At 34.2% G+C, this 27,932-nt stretch overlaps 2 protein-coding genes across 2 annotated transcripts; one reads left to right on the top strand and one right to left on the bottom strand.

The window, feature by feature from the left end:
• The first annotated feature begins 1,675 nt into the window (after positions 1-1,675).
• LOC112715021 (small ribosomal subunit biogenesis GTPase RsgA 1, mitochondrial) lies at positions 1,676-5,194 on the top strand. Its single transcript, XM_025766749.3, has 5 exons — positions 1,676-2,699; positions 3,246-3,467; positions 3,572-3,766; positions 3,858-4,051; positions 4,654-5,194. Exons 1-5 carry the CDS (start codon positions 1,998-2,000, stop codon positions 4,847-4,849), a joined length of 1,509 nt encoding a protein of 502 aa, XP_025622534.1. The 5' UTR covers positions 1,676-1,997; the 3' UTR covers positions 4,850-5,194.
• An 8,284-nt stretch (positions 5,195-13,478) lies between these two features.
• Positions 13,479-15,980, bottom strand: LOC112715020 (large ribosomal subunit protein uL22y). The gene is made up of 7 exons (XM_025766748.3): positions 15,196-15,980; positions 15,065-15,101; positions 14,881-14,921; positions 14,197-14,427; positions 14,001-14,103; positions 13,843-13,910; positions 13,479-13,765 (listed from the first exon to the last, which is right to left on the bottom strand). The coding sequence occupies exons 1-7, from the start codon at positions 15,196-15,198 to the stop codon at positions 13,700-13,702; spliced, it is 549 nt and encodes a 182-aa protein (XP_025622533.1). The 5' UTR covers positions 15,199-15,980; the 3' UTR covers positions 13,479-13,699.
• Between the last annotated feature and the right edge of the window lie 11,952 nt (positions 15,981-27,932).

Here is a 27,932-nt window from a genome sequence, read left to right as displayed (position 1 = left end):
CTTGGAAAGACTAAATTTTGTCTCGGCCTACAGATCGAGCATACAAAAAATAGGATCTTTATTCATCAAACAACATACACAGAAAAGATCTTAAAGAGATTTTATATGGATAAGTCACATCCCTTGAGTACCCCAGTGATAGTAAGATCTTTGGATGTGAAAAAGGATCAATTCCATCCTAAAAAAGAGAATGAAGATATACTTGGTCTTAAAGTACCATATCTTAGTATCATTGGAGCGATAATGTATTTTGCTAATAATACATGACCTGATATATCAGTTGTTGTGAATTTACTAGCAAGATATAGTTCCTCTCCAACCAGAAGACATTGGAGTGGAATCAAACACATCTTTCAATATCTTCATGGAACGGTTAATATGTGATTGTTTTATCCCTATAAATCCAAGTCACAACTAGTTGACTATGCAGATGCAGGATATTTGTCTGATCCACACAAAGGAAGATTTCAAATAGGATACCTGTTCACATATGGTGGTACAACTATATCATGGAGGTCTACGAAACAGACAATAGCAGCAACCTCCTCTAATCATGCTGAAATACTAGCGATACATGAAGCAAGTTGCAAGTTTTTGGCTCAGGAGTTTGATCTAATATATTCTGTCATCATGTGGACTGATTGATCAGAAGATAGCTTCAACTATCTTATTTGATGATAATACAGCATGCATTGCTCAACTTAAAGGCGGATACATCAAAGGTGATAGAACAAAGCATATTTTTTTTCAAATTCTTCTTCACTCATGATCTTCAAAATCAAGGGACAATTGATATCCAACAGATCCGCTCAAGTGATAATCTGGCAGATTTATTTACAAAGTCACTCCCAAAATTCTCCTTTGAAAGATTGGTACATGAGATTGGGATGCACCGATTTCAAGACATTAAATGATGTCGACAAGAGGGGGAGACTGTACTCTTTTTTCCTTGGTCAGATTTTTTCCCATTGGATTTTTCTCAACAAGATTTTTAATGAGGCAGTCCCCGTTACAAAGGATATTGTACTCTTTTTCCTTCACTAAGATTTTTTTTCACTGAATTTTTTTTTAGTAAGGTTTTAATAAGGCATATTCCTAAATGAGCATTTAAGGGGGAGTGTTATAACAAGGATGGATAAGGATGAATGCCCATTTATGGGCAACTCAGTTTTTCTATACTGAAAGGAGCAAGTTCTCATGATAAGCACAATTAATGAAGTTAAAAAAGTAAAATTTATTTGCCTATAAAAATATGAACAGGCAAAAGGAATACACACAAACAATAAAAACAATTCTCTTTTTTTTTTATATTACAACTATTCTAAATATTTTTCTCTCTCTTTATAATATTAGTAAATATATTAATTATTTTTATTATAATAAAATAATTATATTAATAAATATTAATACTAGAATATTCTATTTATATTTATTTATTTTATAACAATTTTATACTATTTTTATAAATAATAAATGATCATTTGTATTTATAAAAAATGAAAACGTTCACATATCTATTTATATTAGATCGAAACTAAATTTATACCCACATAAAATATTTTCTGTATAATAAAAATATTCTGTCAGTATTTTTATCTTTTATGAGTATAAATGATTATTTATTCGACGATAAAAGTGCTTAAAAGTTTGGTTTATTGTTACTGACTGCGGGTCCCATTATGAGAACGGGGACACTAGTTTTGGTGTGTCAAAACGTGTCGTTTAGTACAATACTATTCCATGATCATCAATCCGATAGACGACCGCCAAATAAAAATGCCGTTTGGATAAAAGCAACCACACTCCGTCGCTGCGTCACCCTTCCACCGTTTTCGGTTAAGCCTCAAAATGGAAAATAATAAGCTAATAACAGAGAAACAAAGAACCTGCTGGAAACTAGTAATAACCCAACTTTGAAAAAAAACCAAGAAAAAGTGATTCTCTCTTTCTTTTCTATACCGACCATTTCCAAAACGCCACACTCACCAGCTTCCCTGATGTCGCTTGCATCGTTCTCGATCCTCCGCCACCACCACCGCACGGTGGTGTCTCCCGCCTCATCACTCCCAACTCTCAACACCATCCTCCACCGTTGCTTCCGGTGCCTCCCGTTCGGCGCGGCGGCGGCCACCGCCAGACACCACCGAAACCCTAACCAGCAACGGCAACAGCAACCCCCAAGCAAGAACCTCCTGAAAGCAAAGCAAACCTTCAAAAAGTTCTCCTCCTCCTTGGCTCCCGTCCTCTCCCTCGAGGATTCGCCTCCCTTGTCCGACTCTCAAGCCGTCGGCATCGTCGCAGCCTCCCAGGCCAACTTCATGCGCGTCATCGTCCAAGAACAAGAACCTTCCAGAACGAAACTTCCAGAAGCCTCTTCTTCTTCTTCGGCTGGCTTGGAGCTACTGTGCGTGGTGAGGGAGCTGCTGAAGAAGATAAAGCGGAGAGTGATGGTTGGTGACAAGGTTCTAGTAGGTTCCATTGACTGGGTTGATCGAAGGGGCATGATCGAGAATGTGTTCCAGAGGGATAACGAGATTCTTGACCCTCCCGTCGCCAATGTTGATCACCTGCTTGTGCTTTTTTCGCTTGACCAACCCAAGGTTGAGCCGTTTATGCTCACAAGGTTCCTTGTTGAGGCCGAGTCCACTGGTATTCCTCTCACCCTTGCGCTCAATAAGATTGAGCTTGTGGATGGAGAGGTTCGTGGTTTTTCTTCTGATTTTGTTTTCCTGTTTGGTTTGTGATATTGTGATATGGCTGTTAGATTGTTTCTTAGAACTAAACTAATTGTAAAGAAAAGAAAAGAAAAGAAATGATTATTTCCTTGGAATTTTATTGATATGTGATCCTAGGCTATATTTTGAGAGTTTTTTGAGGGGTGAACATGGAGTTTAATCAGACTGTAGAGGAGGAATGACTTATAATAGAAATGAATGGAGAAGGCATAGAATGGAATGGAGTGACAAGGATTTGCATGCTGCATTGTTATTTGGTTGTTTGATGAAGAAAAGGAGAGGGAGGGGAGACTTATTTATTAACTGAAACTGGACTCTTTAGGTTTCATCGAATGGTTATAACCTTCTATTCTATATTTTGGTAAAGAATGTTTAAAAGTTGAAACTGCTTGGATGTTGATCAGAGTTTCTCAACTTGTTGCTAGAAAGCATCAGTGACTCTTTTAGTTATTGTGTTGGGTTTGATTGTCTTGTGCTGCCTAGTTAATAATTGCTTTGCGTGTTTTCTAGGCTGTAAGTTCGTGGAAGTCTAGGTTGCGCAGCTGGGGCTATGAGCCTATTTTCTGCAGCGTGGAGTCTGGACATGGACTTGATCTACTTGCATTCAAATTGAGAGACCAAACAACCGTGATCGTAGGTCCTAGTGGAGTTGGGAAGTCTAGTTTGATCAATGCCCTCAGAAGCAATCCCCGTGTTTGTGATGCTGAAGAAGGGGAGAATTGGTTCGAACCCGTGGGTTTTCTTTCTCATGTCCTTGTCTTTGTCTTTTGATGTCTGCTACTATGTGTGTGAGATTTTAATACTTTGTATGATTTGTGCACCTGCATTATTTCTAGATTTTAGGTAGCAAGTGGTTTGAAGAACAGAGAGTTGGGGAGGTTTCAACAAGAAGTGGCAGAGGGAAGCATACTACTCGCCATGTCTCTTTGCTTCCATTGTCTGGAGGGGGTTATCTTGCCGACACACCTGGATTTAACCAGCCTAGTTTATTGAAAGTGACAAAGCAGTCTCTTGCACAGACTTTTCCCGAAGTTCGTACTGATTATGTTATGATCTGCTAAATTCAATGTTGATAGAATTTTACCTGTTTATCTGGTCTTATATTTGTTTTTCCCTATACAGATCAGGAAAATGGTTAGTGCCAATGAGCCTGCAAAATGCTCATTTAATAATTGTCTACATCTGGGTGAACCTGGGTGCATTGTGAAGGGCGATTGGGAAAGATATTCATACTATTTTCAACTGCTTGATGAGATCAGAATCAGAGAGGAGTTCCAGCTAAGGACATTTGGAACTAAAAGAGAAGGTGATGTAAGGTATGAAAAGCAAGTTAAAAATTATGAATTATACACAGTACTGGGAATTCCTTTTAACAATTATAATCTAATATACATTAGTTTCCATATATTATGACATGAAAGTAGGATCATGCTAGAGTGTTTTTTAATGAATAGTGAAGGTTTTTTTTTTTTAATACAATAGAGAAAAAATAAAGACATCAAGTGCAATGCACACTCCTCTTGAAAATTTAGTTACAATATTCAATTTTCACCCAAATTCACTCTCCACCAAAGAAATTCCCATAGAATCTTGTCTATCTAGTGACTTTGTTTTTCATTTTCTTTGCCTTGTACTTGTAAACATTATGGTGGAAAATGGAAACTGAAAAGTAGCAGCAGGGGGGAAAAATTATCCTTCCTGGGGTATATAGCAGTGCAAAATACTTACTGGGATAGTTGAGTAAATTCATGATGAAACTTCTGCTCGCAATTCAGTGCCTGTCTAACTCTTGTATGAAGATTTCTAGAATCAGACACATTAATGCTATCTAAGTGAGATTATTATGTGGCACAGTTTTATGGTATCTTATTTTAGTTTTATTTATTTATTTATATTTTTATGCTTTTTCACTTTTCAGGTTCAAAATGGGAGATATGGGTGTTCAGCAGGCAGAACCACGGTTGGAACCAAAGAAGCATAGGAGAGTGTCTCGGAAGAGGATTAACCAGTCGATTTTAGATGAATTAGATGAACTGGACGACAACGGCGACGACACTTCAATTGATGAGGAGAATGATCCCATTTTAAGGGCTATGAAGAATGAAAACTCTTAGAAAATAGTCAATCACCAGCACACATTGTAAATAGTTTCCGACTTGCGCTTAAGTAACAGCGTAACAGCGTCCCGTATTTCCGGTTCCCATTACCAAAGGCATTTTTTGATGTTTTTGTTGACCTTCTTTGACGTAGGTTCAAGTATGTACTGAGTCTGTTGTACTATGTCAACAATGGTAACGGACATATCTTTCTGAAATTCTGACCAAGTGAAGCCTTGATCTATGCTGTTGCCTATGTTAGCTTGGACTATTTCATTATATGCTCCAAGTAAGGGTGTGTATGGGTCGGTGAAACTGGGTTTGATACCCAACTCGAAATATATACCGGACATATTTATTAGATTTGAATCCGACTCTAGATCTGATGAAACCTATACACTTTCGGGTTATGATTATACCGGATAAAAACTGAGTGAAAATCGGGTCGTTAACATTACATTACTTTGAAAATATTCAAATTTCTAAGACTCCAATCATTTTTTGATATGGTAAAATTTACTTAGAAAAATATAACTAAAACTAACTCTTCTCTAAAATTAAAGCATAACCATAATCAATACTAATATTGTCTAATAACAATAAATATTTAAACTAATACAAATAATACAATATTATGTATTAGTCTAATATCTTATGTATTTTAAATATAAAATATTAACTTATAGTCTTATAATAATTAATAACACAAAATATTAAAGTTTACAATATTTAAATTTCACATAAGAATGGTCATCATTTATCACTAATAACACAAAATATTAATTGTGTATGAAGATCGGACCACCGGACCGAGTTCGGGTGATCCGAACCATGGCCCGGATCCGACCCAAAATAATGATCGGGTCTATTTTTAAGACATTTACCCGATCTTAGACCCATTAAAATTACACCAAAATAACTCTTAAAGTGTTTGAGACTAGACCAAATCTTCGCACTAGACCGGACCATGCACACCCCTAGCTCCAAGAGTCTCTTTTGCTTGGTTTAATTTTTAACAAAATCAGAACTCATAAACATGCCCCTAAGAACAATATTATATGATCAATAAAACTTATTAGTTGATATTATTAGAAAACGTTAGTTTCTTTAACATTTTTCATGTACCAATGCTTAGAATGGTAATAGCAACCAAATCAGCATTCAGCACAAATGTAAATACTTGTGTTCAGATGTGGCTCATTGATGGGTTCATAAATTGATATGCTTCATATAAAGGTGGTAGAGATCAAGTATTTGGTAATTATACATTTTCGAAACATCTGGTCATCTGCAAACCTATTGTGGTTTGAATCAATCAAGCATTTTATTTTTTATTTTTCTGACAGGAATCAGTCGAGCTTAAATCAGCAAATTAGGAGGTAGAGTTAACATGGGCACACATTGACCACGAACATGTGCCAAATTGTAGTAAAGTATTTCACTCAAATTTCAAAACTTGTATTTAACAACTTAAATAATTAGCAATTTATTTTTCAGCTCAAGACAATGCCGACTTAACTTTCTTCAATATAACTGGCACTGTGAGATTACAGCAAGCGTCCTCATTTAAGGAAGAAAGTGGCATTTCACCATGACATCCCAAATCCGCATTCTCTAATTGATGGAATAAGCTTTTAAAAAGGACTCAACTTCCTTACTGCAAAGAACATTCGGATCCGTGTTCCACACCTCATCATAAAGAAAAAGACTGAATTTTGTTATGCTTCTTCCGTATTAAAGTCTGAACATAAAAAAAATTGGTAATTTTATCTACTGTTCTATGGATTTTTGAAACCGCAAAAGTTTTTCTTGCACAAAAGTGTTATTATAATCCTCAATTAACTGTTGCTCTTTTTGCTACATAGAAGAATCTTTCATCACTTTCAGCCACTTCTATAGAAAATTAATTTGGAACTCCAACTCGTTTTACCTAACAAAAATATTGTCAAACACTTTAGAATTAAACTTCAGAGAGTTCCGAAAACTTGCCATGCACCTCTCTATAACCACACCGCCATGATTGATTCACAATATTTCTGTACTCTGGATGGATAGCCTAAGCTGCAATAAACTGAAAAAGTTTGTTCCTTTTCGATTGGGGCCAACCTTTACATAGAACTAAGAAAGGACAATTATCAGATTAAAGTCTATTTAATATTTTTGTATAAGTCTCCAGAAATAAAGATAGTCATCTACTATTAATACAAATCCGATCAAACTTTTTTACCATCTCAACATAGTATTTTATTCTTCTATACCAAAAAAAGCGTCTTCCAATAATCTTTAAGTCAATCAGGCCGCTATTTCCCTAATGAAGCAGCAAACCGACCATCAATTTTGTCACCAACTATTGTTAATGTTCAACCAACATTTATTTTATTTACGTAGAATTCATTAATTTACTTTTGTCCGGTTAGCAAAACAGAATCTCAATACCAAAACAAATCCAAACTATGTGTGTCAGAGTTCATCAACCTTCTTTTGTTTCTTTTGTCCATTAATATTCCAACTCCATTATATCATGTAAGAATTATTTTTGCTTACATATTGCATACAGATTCTTAGGTTGGTTTTGGGAGTATATATCAGGATTTGAATTTGAAGATTTGACATTTTGACTAGGAATAAGGGTTTCAATATGCTGCAGGATTTTTGAGTTACTATTTTTCAAGTCTGTTAAGTTGATGCACATAGTGAGACTTTTTTTTGGACTGGACATAGAGACTGAACTTGAAGAGGCACAAACAATTTTAAAATAAGGAGCTCTTATTTTGTATATTTTGTTTTGGGCAATGCCATGTTTGGTACACCCATCACAAAAATGTAATAACTTGAAAAAAGAAGTATGAAAATATAAAATGAGAAAGATGTTCCTAAACAGAAAAAAGAAATAAAACAAAAAATTTGAGTATACGAATAGATTTTTAGTTTTTTTTTTTCTTTGTTTGATTTGTCATATGCTTTATTAGTGTTGGAGGATGATAAGTGCTTAACCAACACAGGTTTGCCCCTCTTGAGCTTGTTTAGTGGAAAACAATTTCATGTGATTCGGGTGGATTTCGTAAAAAATAGATTAAGTGAAAAATAATGGTTAAGATGAGAGATTTGGGGTAAGTAAACTTGTGAGGAAAAACACTTCTATTAATAGCAAATAAGCAATACGAGAACTAATGATGAGAAATAGAGGTGGAGAACAAGTGTTCAGACCTCCACTAATGTCACAAGAGGATGAATGAACTTTGTTTAAAGTGGACAGGAGTTGGTTAATGGTTGTCAAGTGTTTTGGAGAACACCTGAATGCCAATTTTTTATTCGTGAAGGCGATGAATGTAATGAAGAACAAAATGAGAGAAAATTTGGGAAGAAGAAAAGATGGATTTTTTAACTTCTCAGTTTCAAAAGTAAGAAAGGTCTAGAAGAAAGTGAAAGTGAAAAGTATGGTTGAAGGTCTGTGAAGAAGAAGGTGATAAAGTGAAGGTGAAGGTGAAAGTAAATGGTAAAGGGTGAGAGTGAAAAGTAGTGAAAGTGAAGATGAAAGTTTGGTTGAAGGTCTGTGAAGAAGAAGATGATGGTTTGAAGAGATGGCTTGAGGTTCTTTTATAGTGTAAAACCACGATGAAGAGGAAATCTATTGTTCAATGGTTTTTAATCTGATATTTGGTTTACTGCTTTTTCCAAAATATCTTTAGGTATTCCTGTCACCTCAAATCTTGTCAACTGGAAAGGTAAGAAGTTGATTTCCACAAATTAAACTAAAGCTCATGGCATGTGACATCAGTGAAGGGACATCTAGTTTAGTTTTCTTTTAACTAGATGACACATTTACACTCAAAATCCAACCAATCCACTTCTATCAATTTAGTTCTCACTAAAGAGAAATTCAACTTCTCAAGGTGTTCTTTTGGGTTCCATCCTTTTACACAATACCTTTGAGAGGAACTTAACTCTTGTTTGACCATGTTTGTAAGTCATTTTTAAAATTATTTATGTACAAAAAAAGTTTATATTTTTAGTACACAATCATAAGCCCCCATGCAGTCTTTGAGAGTACAAAGAATTTTCTCAAACTGCATTAAACTTTTTTGTACTCAACATAGCTATGATAAAAAAAAAATTTTAAAACATAATATCAAAATAATATATATATATATATATATATATATATATATATATTTAAATGAAGAAAGAAGGATGATTTGATTTAATATAATAATTTAATATATATTTTGAGGAAATAAGAAAAGGAGAAATTCTTACCCTTTTAATTAAATACGTTCTAAATTTAAGTACCTGAATTTGGAGAGACACATAAGGAGAGAGCGTGTTTCTCGTCATCTTGTTAGGACATTTTTTACACAGCGCAGTATCATCACTACTATCACCACCACCATCCAAACCTTTTGTCTTCTTCAACAATTGGGAGTTTTTCTTAGGGCAAAGGACACTTCCACATTCAACTTCGTTCTATCTTTTTACTCTGTCTTCTTACTTGGTAAGACCATTTTTCTTCTTTCCTTGTTTTTGTCTTAACCCCTCTCAACCTCCATGTATATTGGGTTGCTAATTTTGGAATTAGCTATAGGAATTCTTTGATAAAGATCTTTCACCTTATAACTTTGGATGTTATATCCTCGTTTGTATACGTTTTCAATGAAATCACAAATAAAAAAAAAAAATTGAATTAAAATTATGAGCAATGTTCATTAGTAACCATAAATAGATATAAAAATAATTTAATTAAATTAAATTATTTTTTTTTTGTAGGAGGAGGGTGTGATTTTAAGAAAAGCAAGATTATCTACTGCTATTTTTCTTTTGTCCCTTTTTTTAGGCCAAAAAAGGAAGGTACCCATAACTTTCTTGCCCTATTTATGCTATACTCTTTTTTAGGAGCTTGGACGGTGGGACACTTCACTTTTTGGAACTATTTTGTACCATAAATTTTTTAAGATGCATCATTCACATCTTTTGAATGTATGATTGCTAATACAGTTTTTTCATACATTACAGGATGCTTGCAGAATAATATAACATAAACATTGGCTCTTGATAAAGAAGTCTTTTAGAATTAAAATTCTAACTACTAAAGCTGAAATTAGGCATAGTACTTCTTAACGTACTTGAAATTGATGGGGCCGGTGGTTGTTCCATGATTCGGGTCCACCAGGATGCAGTGTCTGTTGGGGTGTATTTCAGAAATAATGTAAGGACCCTTCCATTTGGGAGCCCATTTTGACAAAGACATCTTTCTCATTACTGCCTCTATTGATTTTAGTACCAGATCTCCCTCTAGGAACACCCTAGACCGAATGTACTTGACATAAGCTAATGTTGGTCTCCGGTGATATTCTTCCATCTTGCTTCCCACAACTTCTCTTTTTTCTTCTAACTCTTGCAACTCAGCTTCACGATCCCTTGCCTTTTAGAATACGCGCCAACTCCCTACGAGTAACCTGGGTGTTCTCGTCTTCCTCCATATTCTCCGGATTTGTGAATGGAGGTGGTGAGGGAGTTCTATACCTCGATTGATCTCTAGCCATCACGTCGAAGTGTTCCTCCCCAGTGGAGTCGCCAGGTGATTCGGGTGGATTTCGTGAAAAATAGATTAAGTGAAAAATAATGGTTAAGATGAGAGATTCGGGGTAAGTAAACTTGTGAGAAAAAACACTTCTATTAATAACAAATAAGTAATATAAGAACTAATAATGAAAAATAGAAGTGGAGAACAAGTATTGAGACCTCCACTAATGCCACAAGAGGATGAATGAGCTTTGTTTAAAGTGGACAAGGGTTGGTTAATGGTTGTCAAGTGTTTTGGAAGAACACCTGAATGCCAGTTTTTTACTCGTGAAGGCGATGAATGTAATGAAGAACAAAATGAGAGAAAATTTGGGGAGAGAAAAAGATGAATTTTTTAGCTTCTCAGCTTCAGAAGTAAGAAAGGTCTAGAAGAAGGTGAAAGTGAAAGTGAAAAGCTTGGTTGAAAGTCTGTGAAGAAGAAGGTGATAAAGTGAAGGTGAAAGTAAAGGGTAAAGGGTAAAGGGTGAGAGTGAAAAGTAATGAAAGTGAAGGTGAAAGTCTGGTTGAAGGTCTATGAAGAAGAAGGTGATGGTTTGAAGAGATGGCTTGAGGTCCTTTTATAGTGTAAAACCATGATGAAGAGTAAATCTATTGTCCAATGGTTTTTAATCTGATATTTGGTTTACTGTTTTTTTTTTTTCCAAAATATCTTTAGGTATTCCTGTCACCTCAAGTCTTGTCAACTGGAAAGGTAAGAATTAATTTCCACAAGATAAACTAAAACTCATGGCATGTGACATCAGTGAAGGGACATCTAGCTTGGTTTTTTTTAACTAGATGACATCTTTACACTCCAAATCCAACCAATCCACTCCCACCAATTTAGTTCCCACTGAAGAGAAATTCAACTTCTCAAAGTGTTCTTTTAGGTTTCATCCTTTTACCCACTACCTTTATAAGGAATTTGACTCTTGTTTGACTATGTTTGTAGGTCATTTTTAAAATTATTTATATACAAAAAATATTTATATTTTTAGTACACAATCAATATGTTTCCAAGATAATAAGATCAAATAGTTCCTACAATTTGTTTATACTTTCTAAAGACCAATCATTACACATCAACATATAAAAAAGTTTTCAAGTATATCGATATTTTCAAATTTTCAATTATTTTTAATTATTATCCTTAATTATATATATTATATATATTTTTTATAAATAAAATTAACAGTTAAAAATTATTGAAATACCAGTCAAGTGGCACATTTAAAAAATTTCCCAACATATATAGCGTGACCATAAATTAGAAGTTGTAGTGTTAGCATAAAGTAATCAATCGAATATATATATATATATATATATATATATATATATATATATAAGTGAAAAAATTCACTTAATAGTTACTGCTTCTAGCAATTAATATTTTGTTTCTCATTACATGTATTTCAATACATAAATTTACTTTTACTATATCCTCTTAACCTTTCATATACTCATTTAGTCATATAGAATTAAATTTAAGAATAAAGTATCCATTATGTTTCGAAAATTTGGTAAAAAATTTTAAAATATTCTTAAATTTTATTTTATTTTAATTTTATACCAAAAAATTTTAATTTGCATTAAATATATTTATCGGTTAATTTTTAAAAAATTTAAACATAATTAACATGCATTATTATTGAATTTGTTTTAATTTTTTTGAAAATTTAGCTATTAATAATATATTTGATATAAATAAAAAACTTTTGGAACAAAATAAAACTTAAAAATATTTTTAAAATTTTTACCAAATTTAAGGACAAAAATATACTTTACCCAAAATTTAAAGTATTATTTCTTTAATTAAAATATTACAACATTCGTTTTTATTCCCCGAGTAATCGTTCTAACACACTAACACTAGCTAAGTAGGAAATATAGAGCTGATTTTAAATTTTTAACTAATGTCCTCGGTATAATTTCAAAGAGCATATCCAAGAACCTGTGTCATAGTGCATATTTTTTGTTAATGATATCCTCCTTATAGAAGAGTCAAAGAAATACCTAAATAAGAACTTTGATTTATGGAGATAAGCTCTAAAAGTGTATGGTCTACACATATCCAAGAACATGTGTCATGGTGCATATTTTTTGCTGATGATATTATCCTTATGGGAGAGTCAAGAGAATATCTAAATAAGAAATTAGATCTATGGAGAGAAACTTTAGAAGTGTATGGTATGCGCATAAGTCGTAGCAAGACGGAATATATAAAATGTAAGTTCGGCCGCCGAAAGAGAAACTCTAATACTGAGGCGAAGATTGGAGAAAACAACATCCTACGAAAAGTTAAAAGTTTTAGTATATTGGATGCATTATACAGGATAATTGAAAGAATGAACAGGATATAAATCATGAGATCCAAACAGGTTGGTTAAAATGACAGAGTACGTTTGATTTTATATCTGACAAAAAAAATGTCTTTAAAACTTAAAAGTAAATTCTATCGTACTGCTATCAGACCAACTTTTTTTTATGGTATAAAGTATTGGGTGGCCAAAAGAGAACACCAACATAAGTCAAGTGTGGCAAAGATAAAAATGTTGGGATAGATGAGTGGTCATACGCGATTGAATAGAATAAGGAACGAAGATATAAGAGAGAGAGTTAAAATAACACCTATTATGGTAGAATCGTGTCTCAGGCGGTTTAGACATGTGAGAAGAAGACCGACAGAATAATCAATCAAGAGGGTAAATAAGATGAAAGATAGACAAAAGGTAAAGATCAGAGAAAGACTTAAGAAGTCCATCCATGAGTTAGTTAAACGAGATTTATATATAAACAATCTCTCCGTAGACATAATATATTATAGAACTCAATGGCGTCATTTGATTCATACAGTCAACTCCACCTAATGGGACAAGGCTTCCTTGCTGGTGCTCTTAGTCTAACTTCCCTTTCAAGAACTTCTTTCACAAAGTGATTTCACTTGTGAAAATGAACCCTCTCTATATAAACGTTATTAACCTATTATTATCTTTTATTCTTCTAGAACTGTCCCAAAAAAAGTTACCACGATAACATGCTTGCGTATGAAAATTCTTTAGGCAAAAGCTAGAAAAGGAACAAAATCATAGATCCTGAATCAACCATTTTTAATGCTTAACTAAAGACACTAGGTAATACCCAACAAATAGTACATTTCCAAAACAAAATTTCCAAGAATCTCAAAATTAACTTGACAGCGTCTATGTGAAGCAGAAGTGCTGTTCATTCTTCTACAAGAGAAATCCATGACAAATAACGAGCAACAAAACTGACAACTTAGGACTTTCGACAATCTGCTTCAACAACAATTTAGGATGAAGCACCACTACGAATAGCTTGAGACTTCTTTTTGCTTGTTGCCAGCTGGGTCTCCGGCTACAAGAACAACAATAAATGAACATTTGCTGTAACATGAAAATAAATTCAAAATAATTCAGAGGTAAAATCAATACCTCTTTCTTGACAGGCTCTTCCTTCTCAGATAAAATCAACTCTATGTGGCATGGTGATGACATGTAAGCTGCCAACAAAAGGCATCATCAATAGTATACCAAGCAATGGTATTATGTAAACCGAATAAAAAAAATAGAATGCGCAGATTACAACTTACGATTGATTCTTCCGTGAGCTCGGTAGGTGCGGCGCCTTTGTTTCTGTGCTTGATTAACCTGGATATGAGAAATGTAAAGAGCATCCACATCCAAACCTTTCACCTGCAAGAAATCAAAACCAACATGAGTTCCAAATGCTCAAGCATAACGTAGACACAAAGTAGAGCAAATCTTGAATACATATACGCAGCGCACCTCAGCATTGCTCTCAGCATTCTTGAGCAAATCAAGAATGAATTTAGCTGATTTCACGGGCCAGCGTCCTTGTCCATTGGAATGTCTGTTCTTGGCCTGGGCAGTCCTCCCAACACCACCGCAGAAGCGTCGGAATGGAATAGCCTGTTTGTGGGCCAGAACATCCTCCAGGTACCTCTTTGCCTTAACAAGGGGCAGCTTCCTGATTGCAAAGGCAGTCTCCCTTGTATTCTGTACAGAAAATTTTACAACACAATTTCTTACTTCCAGCTCAATAAATATAGAACAAAAATGAGTAATATAAACTGTGTTTATACATTTTATCAATATAGAATTTTCCTCGACAAAATTATCAAATGTGCATTAAAGAAAACGACAATCATCAACTTGAAACATTAACCATTGCTATTACAAATGCAGTTCTTTTAAGGGTTATTCACTATATCAATTGTTCCATATTGAAGTACCCAACCCCACAAGCATAAATGATATAGTTTGTCACATCATTTACTGAACAATCAACCACAAAATAGGAACGGAGGTTCACCCAAAACAACAATGGATTATCATATCCCTAAAAGGCTACTACAAAGTACAAACATTCTTTGGCTTAGCTCTAAAATTCCGGGATTTCACATTAAAGTAAGAAATTATAAAGTTCCAAAGGTAAATAGAACATCGTACCTTGAAATGAACCCTAAGATCAGAGCCTCTAGCCTTGCAAGCTACATTTGCAACAATCACATTAGGTTAAGCGAAAACAAACAAATTGAGTAAAAAGAAAAGAAAAATATCCACAGAATCAAAATAGCTATGAACACAGATTCAAATACAAATTCTACTAAAGAAAACCCGAAAGGGAACATACACTTAGTGGGATTTTCGGGTTCTCTGGAGTACTTCACCTGGAAAAAATTAAGAGCCCATAGCGAGATTTGAGAACAGATGGAAGTATGAAGAAGAAAGATTGAGTGTGAGAAATAACCACGGTTTTCTTACCATTGCGGCGGCTGCGGCTTCTCCTCCTTCCGCAGAGTGAGAGGTGTGTTGCAGTTCTTCCAAATTCTCGTTCTTTTTTTTTTTCAATCAAATAAATTGGAGTCGTAATTTGAAGCGGACCGGATCGGTTATTAAACCGGTCGAGTCAATGATTTGATTGGAATCGAATAGTAATTAAATTGATTTAATTAAATATATAGTAATTCACAATTCAAAATTACAGCAAATTAGAATCCAAAATTATATCAATTTTGTCTAAAATTAAAATCTAAAATTATATCATTTTTGTTCAAAATTCTATTTTACATTCGAAATTCAGAATCCAAAATTATATAGTTAATTAACAAATCAGCGGACTAAAGAACAACAATTCATATAGTTAATTAACAAAATTAAAAAATAAATCAATGGACTAAAGAACATCAATTCATATAGTTAATTAACAAAATAAAAAAAATTAATTGCAAAACACTTGAACTTATCGCGACATAGAACAAAGAAAGCTAGAGTTCACAGCGACAGAAGAGATGTTCGACGACGATGATGACAACAGAATAGATGTCCACGATGATGAAACCTTCAAACTATGCTTCCCACGACGACTAGAGGACCAGACAACGACTAGAGAACCAGAAGACCAGAACGACCAGAGGACCTTCAGTCCGCAATGGTAACAACGACGGGTGGTCATTGCTGCGTCGATTATGTTGGGGACGGTGGAGTTCCTTTTGGGGCCGTTAGAGGAAGACTGGAAGAGAAAATTAGAGTTAAGGGAGGTTATGTGTGAGTGGCTCTTTGGGGTGGGTTGGATCAGCTATGGGTAATGGGTCTTTTTTTTTTTTGCGTCAAAACGACACCGTTTTTGGTGAATATAAAAAAATGGAACTTTTGATAACCCGGTCACCGGTCCAACTAATTTTTTTAGGACGATTTTGGGAGTCAACCGAATCGGCAGGTGACTGGTTCTCGATTAATTCGGTCGAACTAGTTGGTCCGGTTTAGTTTTCAAAACCTTGATTACATCACAAATTCATCTACCCTATGCCTTTAGGTTTATCAACATGTATCTTATCCACGGGTATTCAACCCGATCGAATAGCCTTGCTTACTTAATTGTTGTCTATGAATCACGGACACTTCGCTGAGTTGCCGTGTTTGCGTGTCGGACAGATTTCGGACACGACACTCATTGACACTCATCCGACACGCGTGTTTGCTGTATCCAACTGTGTCTTAATAAAAAATAAAAAAAATTTCGGACACGCTTGGACACACCTAAATATCATCACGTGTCAGCGTGTCCAGTCTTATTCTTAACATTTATTCTTAAAATAAATTTAGATATAGTATATATTATTATTTATTAAAATAAAAAATATTTTAAATTCTTGATATAATTAAAATGAGACATTAAAAATTTTAATTTATACTTTAATATCAATAAAATATCAAAATATCATTTCGCTTTATCTAAAAAATACTTTATATTTTATATGTATGCGTATCCTCGTGTCATGTAAGATTTTAAAATTCCCGTGTTGACGTGTCCCGTGTCCATGTCAGTTTCCGTGCATCATAGACTGCTGTAAATAGAATAGAGTCATAGTTATCAGAACCGAATCGATAATTGACTCGGTCATACGATTGGGTCATTGGATTATTGATTCAACTGTTAGGTCATTGATTCACGCGGTTGATCCAATCATAATTAAATAAAAATATAAAATTATAAAAATAAATTAAAATCAAAAGTTAAAATTTAAATATGTATGTCTTCAGATAACGCTACGTCAACAAAAATAATTATCTTATATATTTAATCGTATAAATGATTATTCAAAAAATGGATATAATAAGACAACTATGTAAAATATTTTATAATGTCAATGTATTAAAATTAAATTATAAAAATAAATAAATATAATATTATTATTGGAGAATAAAAATAATGTTTTACATTATTTAAATTTCATTGTTTCAATATAAAATATATAATTACTTTAATATGATATTAATTATTAGTTTTTTTTAGGATGATAAGTGTGTGGTAAACAAAAGGTATTGCTTTCATTATATATATAATTATTAGCATATTATTTAACAAAGGAAAAAAATACTAGCCTAGTGGATGACTCATGTGCATTACCTTGGAAGGTTCCAAGTTCAAATCACAAGAAAAATGCTTTTTGGATTAATACAAAAAGTTATTTTTTACTATGATCCTCGCAGCGCTGGTGCACCGTGGAGGCGCGCGAGTTACATTGACCCGGCCGGGCCAATAGATCTGAGTCAATTTAGGTTTGATCAATTCACTGTGGGTTAAACTAATTTTTCACAGGTCAATAGTAAAAACGGTCTGGCATTTAATCCAAACCAGTTGAAAATTTAATTCACTAATTTTTTTATCGAACTGATTCGTCCATTCCAAATTTAAGAACTGTAGATAGAGTAGAGTACAGTATGAATTTGTTTGCGGTTAACATTGGGTGCAGGTTTAGGATAAACCCTATTCACACCCCTAATATATTATTTATTATAAGTATATATATTTAAAAATTATATACAGTGAAGGAAGCGGTTATTGAAACCATGACCTCTTCCTTGTAAAAATTTAGAAGAACCTCTAAGCTAATTATTTAAATTATTAATTTAGTATGTTTTTTTTTATAAAGTTATTCTAAAATAAAAATAAAACTTAAAAATAAAATTCATATATCACAATTTTTTAAACCACCAAGTGAATTTAAAAATCCTAAATTAATTTCATCATTTTTTAAATTTTTTTTACTCGGAAATCATAAGTTCCTCCTTCTTCCATTGCTGTAAATAAAGATGATGATGCATCTTTTGAACTGACAACAGAGTAATGTTACAAAAGTTTGGAGTTAGAAAAAGAGTGACAAGACATTTTATCTTTGTTTTGTATTATTTTAATTTTATTAAAAACTTGATGATCATTGCTATTTATAATTTTATGTTGGATTTCTTTAAAATTTAATTGTTTTTAAATTTAATTTGAACTTAGTTTTTTATTTTCTATTTTATTAATATGTATGAAATATAGAATGATTTTATATTTGCTTGAAAAAAATTATTTTCATGCGAGTAGAGTCAAGTAGGGTATAAGGTTAGGATTAAGAGATTCTCAACTCGCAAGTAGGTTTAGGGTAGAATCCAAATCCTATCATATCCTACCCTACCCATTGCCAGCCTTATACGCACTTACACACCTAACGCTTAGGTAGCATTTAGAAGAAAGACAGTAATTAAAATAAGTGTTAGTTTGGATTGGTTTATTTTTTTAAAAAATGCTTTTTAAAATTTCAAATATGTTTGGGTATCACTTTTTTAAAAATTACTTTTATTAAAAAAAGGAAATAATTTGCTTTTTCTAAAAGCTAACAACACATTGCGAAGTAAAAGTAATTTTTAATATTTTCTTTACCAAAAATATCATTTATCATAATTAGTAATTATAATTTATACTCGTAATTCTATTTTTTCTCCAAATCCTTAATTTCTCTCTAAATCTTAATTTTTCCTCCAAATTAAATTTTTTTTTTCTAAATTCTAAACCCCTCCCTAATTCTCATGACTCCCTTGGAAGGCCTTCTGAACCCGTCATACCTTATTGCATTTTATTATTAATTGTAGTTACATTTTTAACTAATCATATAAAATGTATACATATCATCTTCATCAATCATCAATTCGTTATCGTATCATCATCAACTCCTCATATCATAAATCTAATAGTTACAAGTGAGAGAACGACAACACCTGATGAAACAATTTTCCAATGGGGATGAAGTGCTACTAGATGTAGAGGCAGAGGAGAATGGGGATCGACGGGCGTAGATATGCAACCTGTGAAGGGATAAGGAGCCAAAGTACCATTCAAGTTTGGAAAAGGAGCGACTTCCTCAAAGCTGAAGTCAAACAGTGAAAACGGGATATGTGAAGTCTCTTATAAAAATAGTCTCTTGATGGGAGGTGCGGGAATTTCTCTTTCACCAAAGGAGATTGTTCAGATGGTGGTTGAGGACTATATGTTGGAGGAGGTCTCTAATGAGGGGTGGCGGCAGAGCAACTCCCTTCAATCCAAAGCCAGAAGTTGAGGTGAGTTTTGCGGAGTATAATGACTAGTGTCGTTCATGAAAGCTTTCTCTTATTGTCAAGGTGCTCGGTAAGAATATTAGATTTCAAATGATGGAGTCGCAGGTTCAACGCATTTGGTCCAAGAATGGGAATGTTAAAGTCATTGATCTAACCAGAGATTTCTTCCTTGTGCATTTTGGCAACGAAGGTGACTATAAGCATGCGCTCTTTGAAGGCTCATGGCAGGTAGTAGATCACTACCTGTTAGTACAAAGATAGAGACCATTGTTTCAACCGTCAGGGGATGCGATGTAAAAATTAGCAGTGTGGGTGAGAATTCCGGAGCTATTGGTGGAACTCTACACCTATCACTTTTTATGGATGGTAGGCAGAAAGATTGAAATAATGTTAAAAATTGATCAAACTATTTCTATACACTCGAGGGAGAAGTTTGCATGTTTATGCATGGAGGTGTATCTGCGAAATCAGCTTGTTCCAGCTATTAAAGTTCTTGGAAGGGAGTTTAAGGTTGAGTACGAAAGTCTATATCTCATATGCTTTGGTTGCGGTGAGTATGGTCATCGAGTTAACAGTTGCCCCGAGAGTAGGAGATCGAAGAAGGAGCACGGAGAAGCAACAATGGATGGCAGTAGGGTCCCAAGAGATCCTCCAGATGCAGCAATGGGAGACATTGTGGACAATTCAAAATTAACTGTTCCTAGTTCAACTCAACCTTTGCCTAACGTGTTGGAACAAAATTCCGTGGTTTAGGGGGTTTCAAATTTCATGAAAGGAGCTGAATCTTCAGGAGTGTTTGGGTCGTGGATGTTGGCTAAGAAGCTCTCAACCTAAAAAGGTTTAATCAAAGCAATGGTCCGGTTGGGCCTTCAACCCAAAAAGCCAACCCAATTGGGTCAGTTTCATGATTTCAATCTTTGGAACATGCTGAACAAGAGGAGTCTGATATGGGAGCACATATCCATAAAGAAGGTTTCGTATCAAATAAGCACTTAGCCCAAGTGGTAAAGACAAAGAAGCTAGCTATGTCCAAACACACATCTTCCTCTAAGAGTCGGCTAATTGGGCCAAAAGGTGTTTCTAAAGCCCCTAGAAGGGAGGGGTACCCGTTAGAAGGAGTGTGGAGTGAAGATCTTTGAGGCACCATTGGCAAAAGGAAAAGAAGTAGTGGAAGGAGACTCTAAAGATAACTTGGAGCTAAAAAATGCGGAGTATTAGAGGACTTTGAATTTGATAAAGCAGATGAAGTATGTGGCGGGGGATGATGCGTTCTTAGATGGTGTGCCTTTCACTCAAATCCAGCAACCCTCGAAGGAGGCTCTCGCAACACTAAATTTTCTGAGGGAAATGTTAAAGAAGAAGCATTGGCGGCTGCAAACTTGCCAGACCCTGGATCAACACAGGTCCTCAGTTTATCTCTTAATCATATGAATCCCATGGCAATGGAGGATGTGTCCGTAAAGATAGTGGTAGATACCACACCAGCTTCTTGCTCTACTTGATTGCAGCTGCTTCGGTTGGTTGTCTCTATTTATCCCTGTTTGTTTTTTTATGAATATTATTACTTGGAATTGTAGAGGTGTTGGTAGGAAAGGTTTTTCTAAAATGTTCAAAGATTTATGTAGGAATTTCAGTTGTAATATGTTGTGTCTTTTGGAAATCCATCTATCGGGTCCAAAGGCGAACAAAATTGCAAATAGGTTTGATTTCTCAGATTGATTTCTTGAAGAAGGTGTCAGATTTTTTGGGGGTATCTGGGTTTTATGGAATTTGAATTTTTGGAATGTTGAGGTTCTAGTGTCTCACAGATAATATATCCACATAAAACTTTGTTTTGGCTTGGAAAGTCCTTGGTTCTTTCCGGTTGTTTATGGTTCCCCACAAATTGGTATGAGAAGTAGTCTATGGGAAGGTCTGAAAAGTATTGCTGAAAATTTGACTAGTGAGTGGTGTGTAGGAAGAGATTTTAACTGTGTCTTATTTGCTATAGACACAGGGGGTAACTCTGGTCACTCTAGAGACCATGATCGTTTTGTGGATTGCCTATTAGAGTGTGGGTTACAAGACCTGGGCTTTAAAGGTCAATCGTTTACCTAGCAAAAAGGAGCTACTAGAAGACGAGTGGATAGATATGTAATTAATGTGGCTTGGTCCCAATGTTTTAGCTATGTTGTGGTAAAGCATCTTTCCAAACCCAAATCAGATCATGTCCCAATATTTCTGGAGTTTTGGGTTGACAGTACTGTTACTTTCCCTTGTCACCCCTTTCATTTTCTGACTTCATGGCTGATTCATGAGAATTTTAATTCTATGTTGAAGAAGAACTGGAAGAATGAAACTTCTTTGGACCAAAATATTGCTAATTTTATGAAAGCCGCAAAGGTTTGGAACAAGAAAGTTTTTGGTGATATTCATAGGAAAAAAATAGAATTCTGGCCAGACTAAATGGTGTCTCCTTAAAACTTGATTTTGAAGTGAATCCTTTTTTGGAGGAACTCCAAGCTCAGTTATGGAGAGATCTAGAAGCAATTTTGAGTCAAGAGGAGATACTTTGGAAAAAATGTTCAAGGTGCAAGTGGATAAACTATGGGGGATCACAATACCTCCTACTTCCATAATTTGGCAACTGCTAGAAGGTGTAGAAATATAGTGACGATGCTTAAGAACCAGCACGATGATTGGGTGGACGACACCCAGCAACTTCAGCAATTGGGTATTACTCACTTTCTTTCACTCTATACTGAAGATCAGCCATATGAGAAGTTGGTAGCTTCTGGACTATTCCCTGTTTTGATGTTCAGAAAGGTTGGGCGCCTGGATCGAATGGTTTCAACAGAAGAAGTCTCTGCATCTCTCTTTTCTATGGGAGCCTGGAAAGCTCTGGGACCAGACGGTCTTCTCCTTATGTTTTACCAGAGCAACTGGAGCCTTGTGAAGACTTCGGTTGAAGATTGGGTGAAAAAGGTGTTTATGGATCATGCAGAAATTAAGAAGGTAAATAATACCTATATTTCTCTTATTCCGAAGAGGGAAGTTCCTGAGAACTTTAGCCACTTTTGTCCTATTGGATTGTGTAACGTCTCTTATAAGATAGTTACCTAAAAGAAGTTATGTCCAAACTTATAAACCCAGCTCAGTGTAGTTTTGTCCTTAGGAGGCAAAATGCTGATAATATTTTAGTAGCACAGGAGGCTATACACTCTATGAGATTTAAAAAAGAGACTACTAGTTATATGGCAATTAAGATAGATCTAGAGAAAGCTTATGACAGGTTGAATTGGAGATTCATCTAGGATACTCTTTAGGAAGTAGGTTTACCACAAAATCTGATCGATTTGATAGTGAGTTGCTATTCGTCTGCAGACATGAATCTATTGTAGCATGGGACTCCTTCGAACCCCTTTGTTCCTTCTAGAGGTATCCGACAAGATGACCCCATGTCACCTTACTTGTTCATGTTGTGTATTGAACGGCTATTACAAATCATCACAATGGCGGTTAACCATAATATATGGGAGCCAATCACTACAAATAGAAGGGGTCCAAAGCTGTCAGACTTATGTTTTGTTGACGAAATCGTTCTATTTGGTAAAGCATCAATGGAGCAGGTGGAGTTAACTTGCGATATTCTTGACTTGTTTTGTCATTGCTTTGGTCAGAAAGTTAGCTATGAAAAGTCTTGCGTCTACTTCTTCGAGAATATGAATTTTAGTCGTAAGAGAAAGCTTAGTGAAGCCTTAGGTATGGGACTAACTTCAAACCTGGGTAAGTATTTGGGTGTTTCTCTCCTCTATGGCCGTACTAAAACATAGGACTTTCATTTTATTATTGATAGGATGACAAGTCGACTGAGTACGTGGAAGGCTCACAATCTCTCTCTAGCAGGCAGAGTTACTTTGACCCAATCGGCTCTAGCTTCAATTCCAACTTACATTATGCAAACCATGAAGATTCTCATGAGGGTTTGTGATAAGATTGATAGCATATGTAGGAGCTTCGTATGGGGAGGTAGTAATTCTGGTAGGAAACCCCACTTACTCAGCTAGAAGAAGCTCTGCTCACCGAAGAAATTTGGAGGCCTGGGCTTTAGATCGGCCAGAATTATGAATAATGCAAATCTGATGAAATTGGCTTGGAAGTTAATTCATAATAGGGACTTTCTTTGGGTGTAGGTCCTCCACAGTAAATATAGGGCGGTAATGATACCATCTCTGTGATAAAGCCTGTTCAACGTGTCTCTAATGCTTGGAAAGGTATCTCTCATATCTAAAAATAATTTGAGAGGAACCTTATATAGAGGGTAGGATTAGGTCAGACCGTGGATTTTTGGAGGCATCATTAGATCCCAGGTGTTCATTGCTTGATGGACTTTGCGCAGAGGTAACAACAGATATGGAAGATGAAAAAGTCTGCGATTATGTTGTGGATAATAGTTACAACTTTGATCAAATTAGTTACAGTTTAGGAGATGATTGGCTCTCATTCTTTTCCTCTATTAAGCCGCTAGAAACAGAGTTGGGTGAGGATTCGATTGCTTAGATTTTAACACCGAATGGGGAGTTTGCCATAAAGGCAACTTGTTCTGCCCTTGTCTCCCCTACTAGTACTAAAAATGCGAGCCTTTTTACTCGGATATGGAAGTTGGAAGCCCCTCAAAGGCTTCGCAATTTCTGTTGGTTGGTAGCTAATAATGCACTTTTAACAAATGAGGAGCGCGTTCGGAGGAATATAGCTCAGTCTGCTTTGTGCGGTGTTTGTGGCAGCAACTCTGAATCTTTGCTCCATGTCTTGTGTGACTATCCAATTGGATATAAAACGTGGAAGAGCGTTGATAATAGGTTGAGTCCATATAATTTCTTCACCAAACCTCTCATTCCTTGGTTGATGGAGAACTTATCTTCCCAACTTCTCTTCAAAGGGGTTCCATGGCCCCTCCTCTTTGCTAGTACCTTAAACTTCCTGTGGTTTTGAAGGAATACCTTTGTCTTTGATAAGGATAGAGTCCCAGATGAAAGGAAGATTCATAAAATAGCTTGTTATATGTAACAAGACCATCATAGAGCTCATTCTGAATCTATGCGATCTAGGAGAGGGTGGAAACTTTTGTAGAGAAGCTTATTAAATGGCAGCCACCTCATTTCGTTAGTGAGGATGGCAGAGCGGCTTGTGGTGGTATCCTTAGAAATAGCAATGATAAGTTTATGGCTTGTTATAGTGCGAATTTGGGTGCTTGCACTGTGACAGCAGCAAAGCTTTGGGACATACTCTTCGACTTTGATTTAATCATTAACATGGGATACTCCCATGTTGAGATTGAGGTTGATTAAGCAATAGCAATGCGGCTATGTTCTCAAGATTTGGGTAACTTACATTTGGTAGGAGCTCTTATGTCAGCAATAAGGATTATGTAACAACAGGCTCAGTAGCTGGACTCTTCATCGTGAATTTAGGGAAGCAAATTCCTGTACTGATAAATTGACATCATTTGGTCATAGTTTAAGTTATGGTTGTCATTTCTTTTCTTCATTACCATTTTGTATTTTCTTTCATTTCTTTGCTAATATTGTAGCAATGGTTCACTCCAAAATAGTTTTTGGTTAGTTTTTCTTTTTTTGGACTTTAGCCCCAATGTTAATAAAAAAAAGATGTATACATATTGTTAAGCTAATTTAAGTGTAACTTATAAGGATTAACGCGAAATTTCAAGAGTGTTGATTAATCCAAGATAATTTTAAAACTTTATTTTTTATTATTTGTTTGTGGTCAATTATAAATTTACTTTCTAATATTTTTGTATTTTATTTTTACAAAGTTACATTGCTTTTATAATTTTAAGTTTCATGAATTTCTTTGTTTGACTAGACATTTATTAGTATTTTAATAAGTTTAATTTTTATGACACTAAGGCCTAATTTGGGTAAAATTCTTAAATAATCTCTTTTGAAAAAATGTTTAAAATATAAGGAATTTTAATACTAGCAGCTTATGAATAAGTTATTTTGCGTTTGGATTTTAGTTATAGAAGTGCTTATTTTAAAGTTATAACGTTTGGATAAATGACTTAAAAAATACAATTTTTTGTACACAAGAGAATAAATATTAAAATAACGATGATAACAAATACATTTTCAATATTGAATGTTGATTTTACATAACATAATCACTAATATTACAATCGATTAGGTAATTAATTCTTTATTTACTCTCTTATTAGTTCTATTTTTCTAGCGCTTTTAGCATCTGGTTCTTCTCACGTAATATCATTAGAAACTGGTTCTTCTACTTCAATTTCACCCAAAAGATCAAAATTTTCATGAAATTCTTTAAATTGTTCATCGCTTGTGTCATTTTGTTGAATAAAATTGTGTAAAGCCATACAAGCGCTAATGATTCTAACTTGTGTTTCCAAAGAAAACGATGGCATGGCACCCAATATTTTTTATCTTGCTTTGCAACATCCAAATGAGTGTTCAATTGTACATCTAAGACTAGAATAATAGTAGTTGAACACTTCATTTCTTCCTCTTGCTCTTGGACCTAATCTAAAGTGTGAAAGATGGTATCTGTGACCTTTATAAGGACCTAAGAAACCCATAAAATACGGATAGTCAGAATCTACCAAGTAGTATTTGTCTAGCAAAATTTTAGTGCACCACAAAATTAATTAATAAAAATAAATAGTTTAACCTAATATATATAATAGTAGTCTCAAATGTGCTAACCTTCAGGAGGAAGAGGGAAATGAAAACTTGATCTATGTCTAGCTTGATTGAAAATTTTAGTATCGTGTGCAGATCTTTCCCAACCTGGCCATACAAATATGAAACACATGTTAAAATCACATACTGCCATTAGATTTGTAGTTGTGATCCTCTTTCTACCAATGTATGGGATTTTCTTATCGGTAGGAACAACAACAGGTTTATGAGTTCCATCTATTGCACCAATAAAATTTTTAAAATATAGATAATATCTTTCATTATTTCTAATTTTCACTAGAGTATCTGTGAATTGTGGATCAGTTGGTCAAATAATATATTGAGCAAGCTTGCAAACAGCATCTAATACACAATAAAATTATCCAGAAATGGTTTTTCCTGAATGTTGGAATCTCTCTTTTGCATTACGTATTGAACCTAGTTGTCCAATGATATATAAAAATATACCTACTTGTTCATGAATCCCAATATCTTTTTTTGTCCTCAGATTTTAAGTATTTTGTAAAACATCATAGAGATAAAGGAACACATGCTTTTTCATCCTCAATTGCTGATAGCAACGAATAGGATGCTCATTTAAAATTTCATTTGCCCAACTATTTCTTATAAACCTTGAAATTCTTCGTGAAATTTTCACAACATACTTTAGAAAATAATCAACACAAGTTGCACTTGTTATTAAAGTCGTCATCTTCTTCTTACATTTGACTGTGATCTTTTATTTATTTTCAAATTCTTCATATGAAACATTTGAATTTGATATCAAACTTTCAGCTAAGCTGTTAGATATCCTGTTATACAAATATTTTAAACTAATATCAAATAATAAACATTAATCACACCTGTAAGAAAACCACAATATTTAAATAAAAACTAGTTCACATCTTAAATATAAAATAATAAACAACCATAGAAAACAATAAAAAAATATAATCATGAAAAATATTTTTTGAACAACACATAAACATATTTAAGAGAGACATTCTAGCAAAAAAATTTCAAGAACCAGACACATCTGCTAAACTATGAGTCTTCAACCAACCAAGTTGTAAGACAAAGTCTTCTATTTCCATAAAAATCTCTCTATTTAACCTTTTTGTCATTAGTCTTGTAGCTATAAAGAATATATCACTCCCCACTTCTAGCCCACACAATTGTTTAAGAGCAGTTAAACAAGTTGATATACTTGGTACGTTATTTCTATGAGCTATTTCATTGACCTTTTCTTCTTTAAACACATTAATTATATGTTATAGTTGAGTTGAAAGTTGAGAGGTTCCCGATCTTTTATCATCCCTCCCAACCTTTCTTCTCATTTGTCTCATTGCATTAGGAGGTGTTGATTCATCATTTAACTCATCCTCTAAACCTTCTTTCTCATCATCATTATCTTCGTCATCATCTCTATTATTATAACTATCATTTATATTTTGAGAGGGTGCCCATGCAGATACCAGTAGCTACAACATCTTCAAAAAAGAATTCTATTTCATCAAGATGTTTTGGACCCTCCTCTCTAAATTTTGCCACATCAAAATTTTTCTATGAGACGATAAAATAACAATTAAAAATCTCTCTCAGTAAAATTGATATTTCTGAAATAGTTTAAAAAAACGTAACATACCTGAATCTTAACATCCCACCAATCATCACTTGCTTGTACGGTCTTCTTAATAGGATCCCAACTAAGACCGGTCTCCTTTACTTTTAGTTTAGTCGATAGTCTCCACTCTCTTTTTATAGCCTCCCACTTATATTTAAATTGTTTATACTCATAACTCAAACCAGTCTATTTTAAGAATTTTGTTTTTAAATTTGTCTAACCAACTTTGTTAAAATGTGTTTCAGGCTATTTCCAGCTACCATATCTTCTTTACATATTTTCATGAATATAATAATATT

Source organism: Arachis hypogaea, chromosome 10 (genome assembly GCF_003086295.3).
Source record: "Arachis hypogaea cultivar Tifrunner chromosome 10, arahy.Tifrunner.gnm2.J5K5, whole genome shotgun sequence".
Lineage (NCBI taxonomy): Eukaryota > Viridiplantae > Streptophyta > Magnoliopsida > Fabales > Fabaceae > Arachis > Arachis hypogaea.
This window is presented reverse-complemented; position numbering and strand designations above follow the sequence as displayed.

Excerpts from the sequence above, each read along its gene's own strand:
- LOC112715021 (XM_025766749.3), top strand. The coding sequence starts at position 1,998 with ATGTCGCTTGCATCGTTCTCGATCCTCCGCCACCACCACCGCACGGTG. Across the intron at positions 2,700-3,245 it reads TTGAGCTTGTGGATGGAGAG|GCTGTAAGTTCGTGGAAGTC; the intron begins GTTCGTGGTTTT and ends CGTGTTTTCTAG. Across the intron at positions 3,767-3,857 it reads TTGCACAGACTTTTCCCGAA|ATCAGGAAAATGGTTAGTGC; the intron begins GTTCGTACTGAT and ends TTCCCTATACAG.
- LOC112715020 (XM_025766748.3), bottom strand. Across the intron at positions 14,428-14,880 it reads ATCTTAGGGTTCATTTCAAG|AATACAAGGGAGACTGCCTT; the intron begins GTACGATGTTCT and ends TTTTCTGTACAG. Across the intron at positions 14,104-14,196 it reads ATGCTGAGAGCAATGCTGAG|GTGAAAGGTTTGGATGTGGA; the intron begins GTGCGCTGCGTA and ends GATTTCTTGCAG.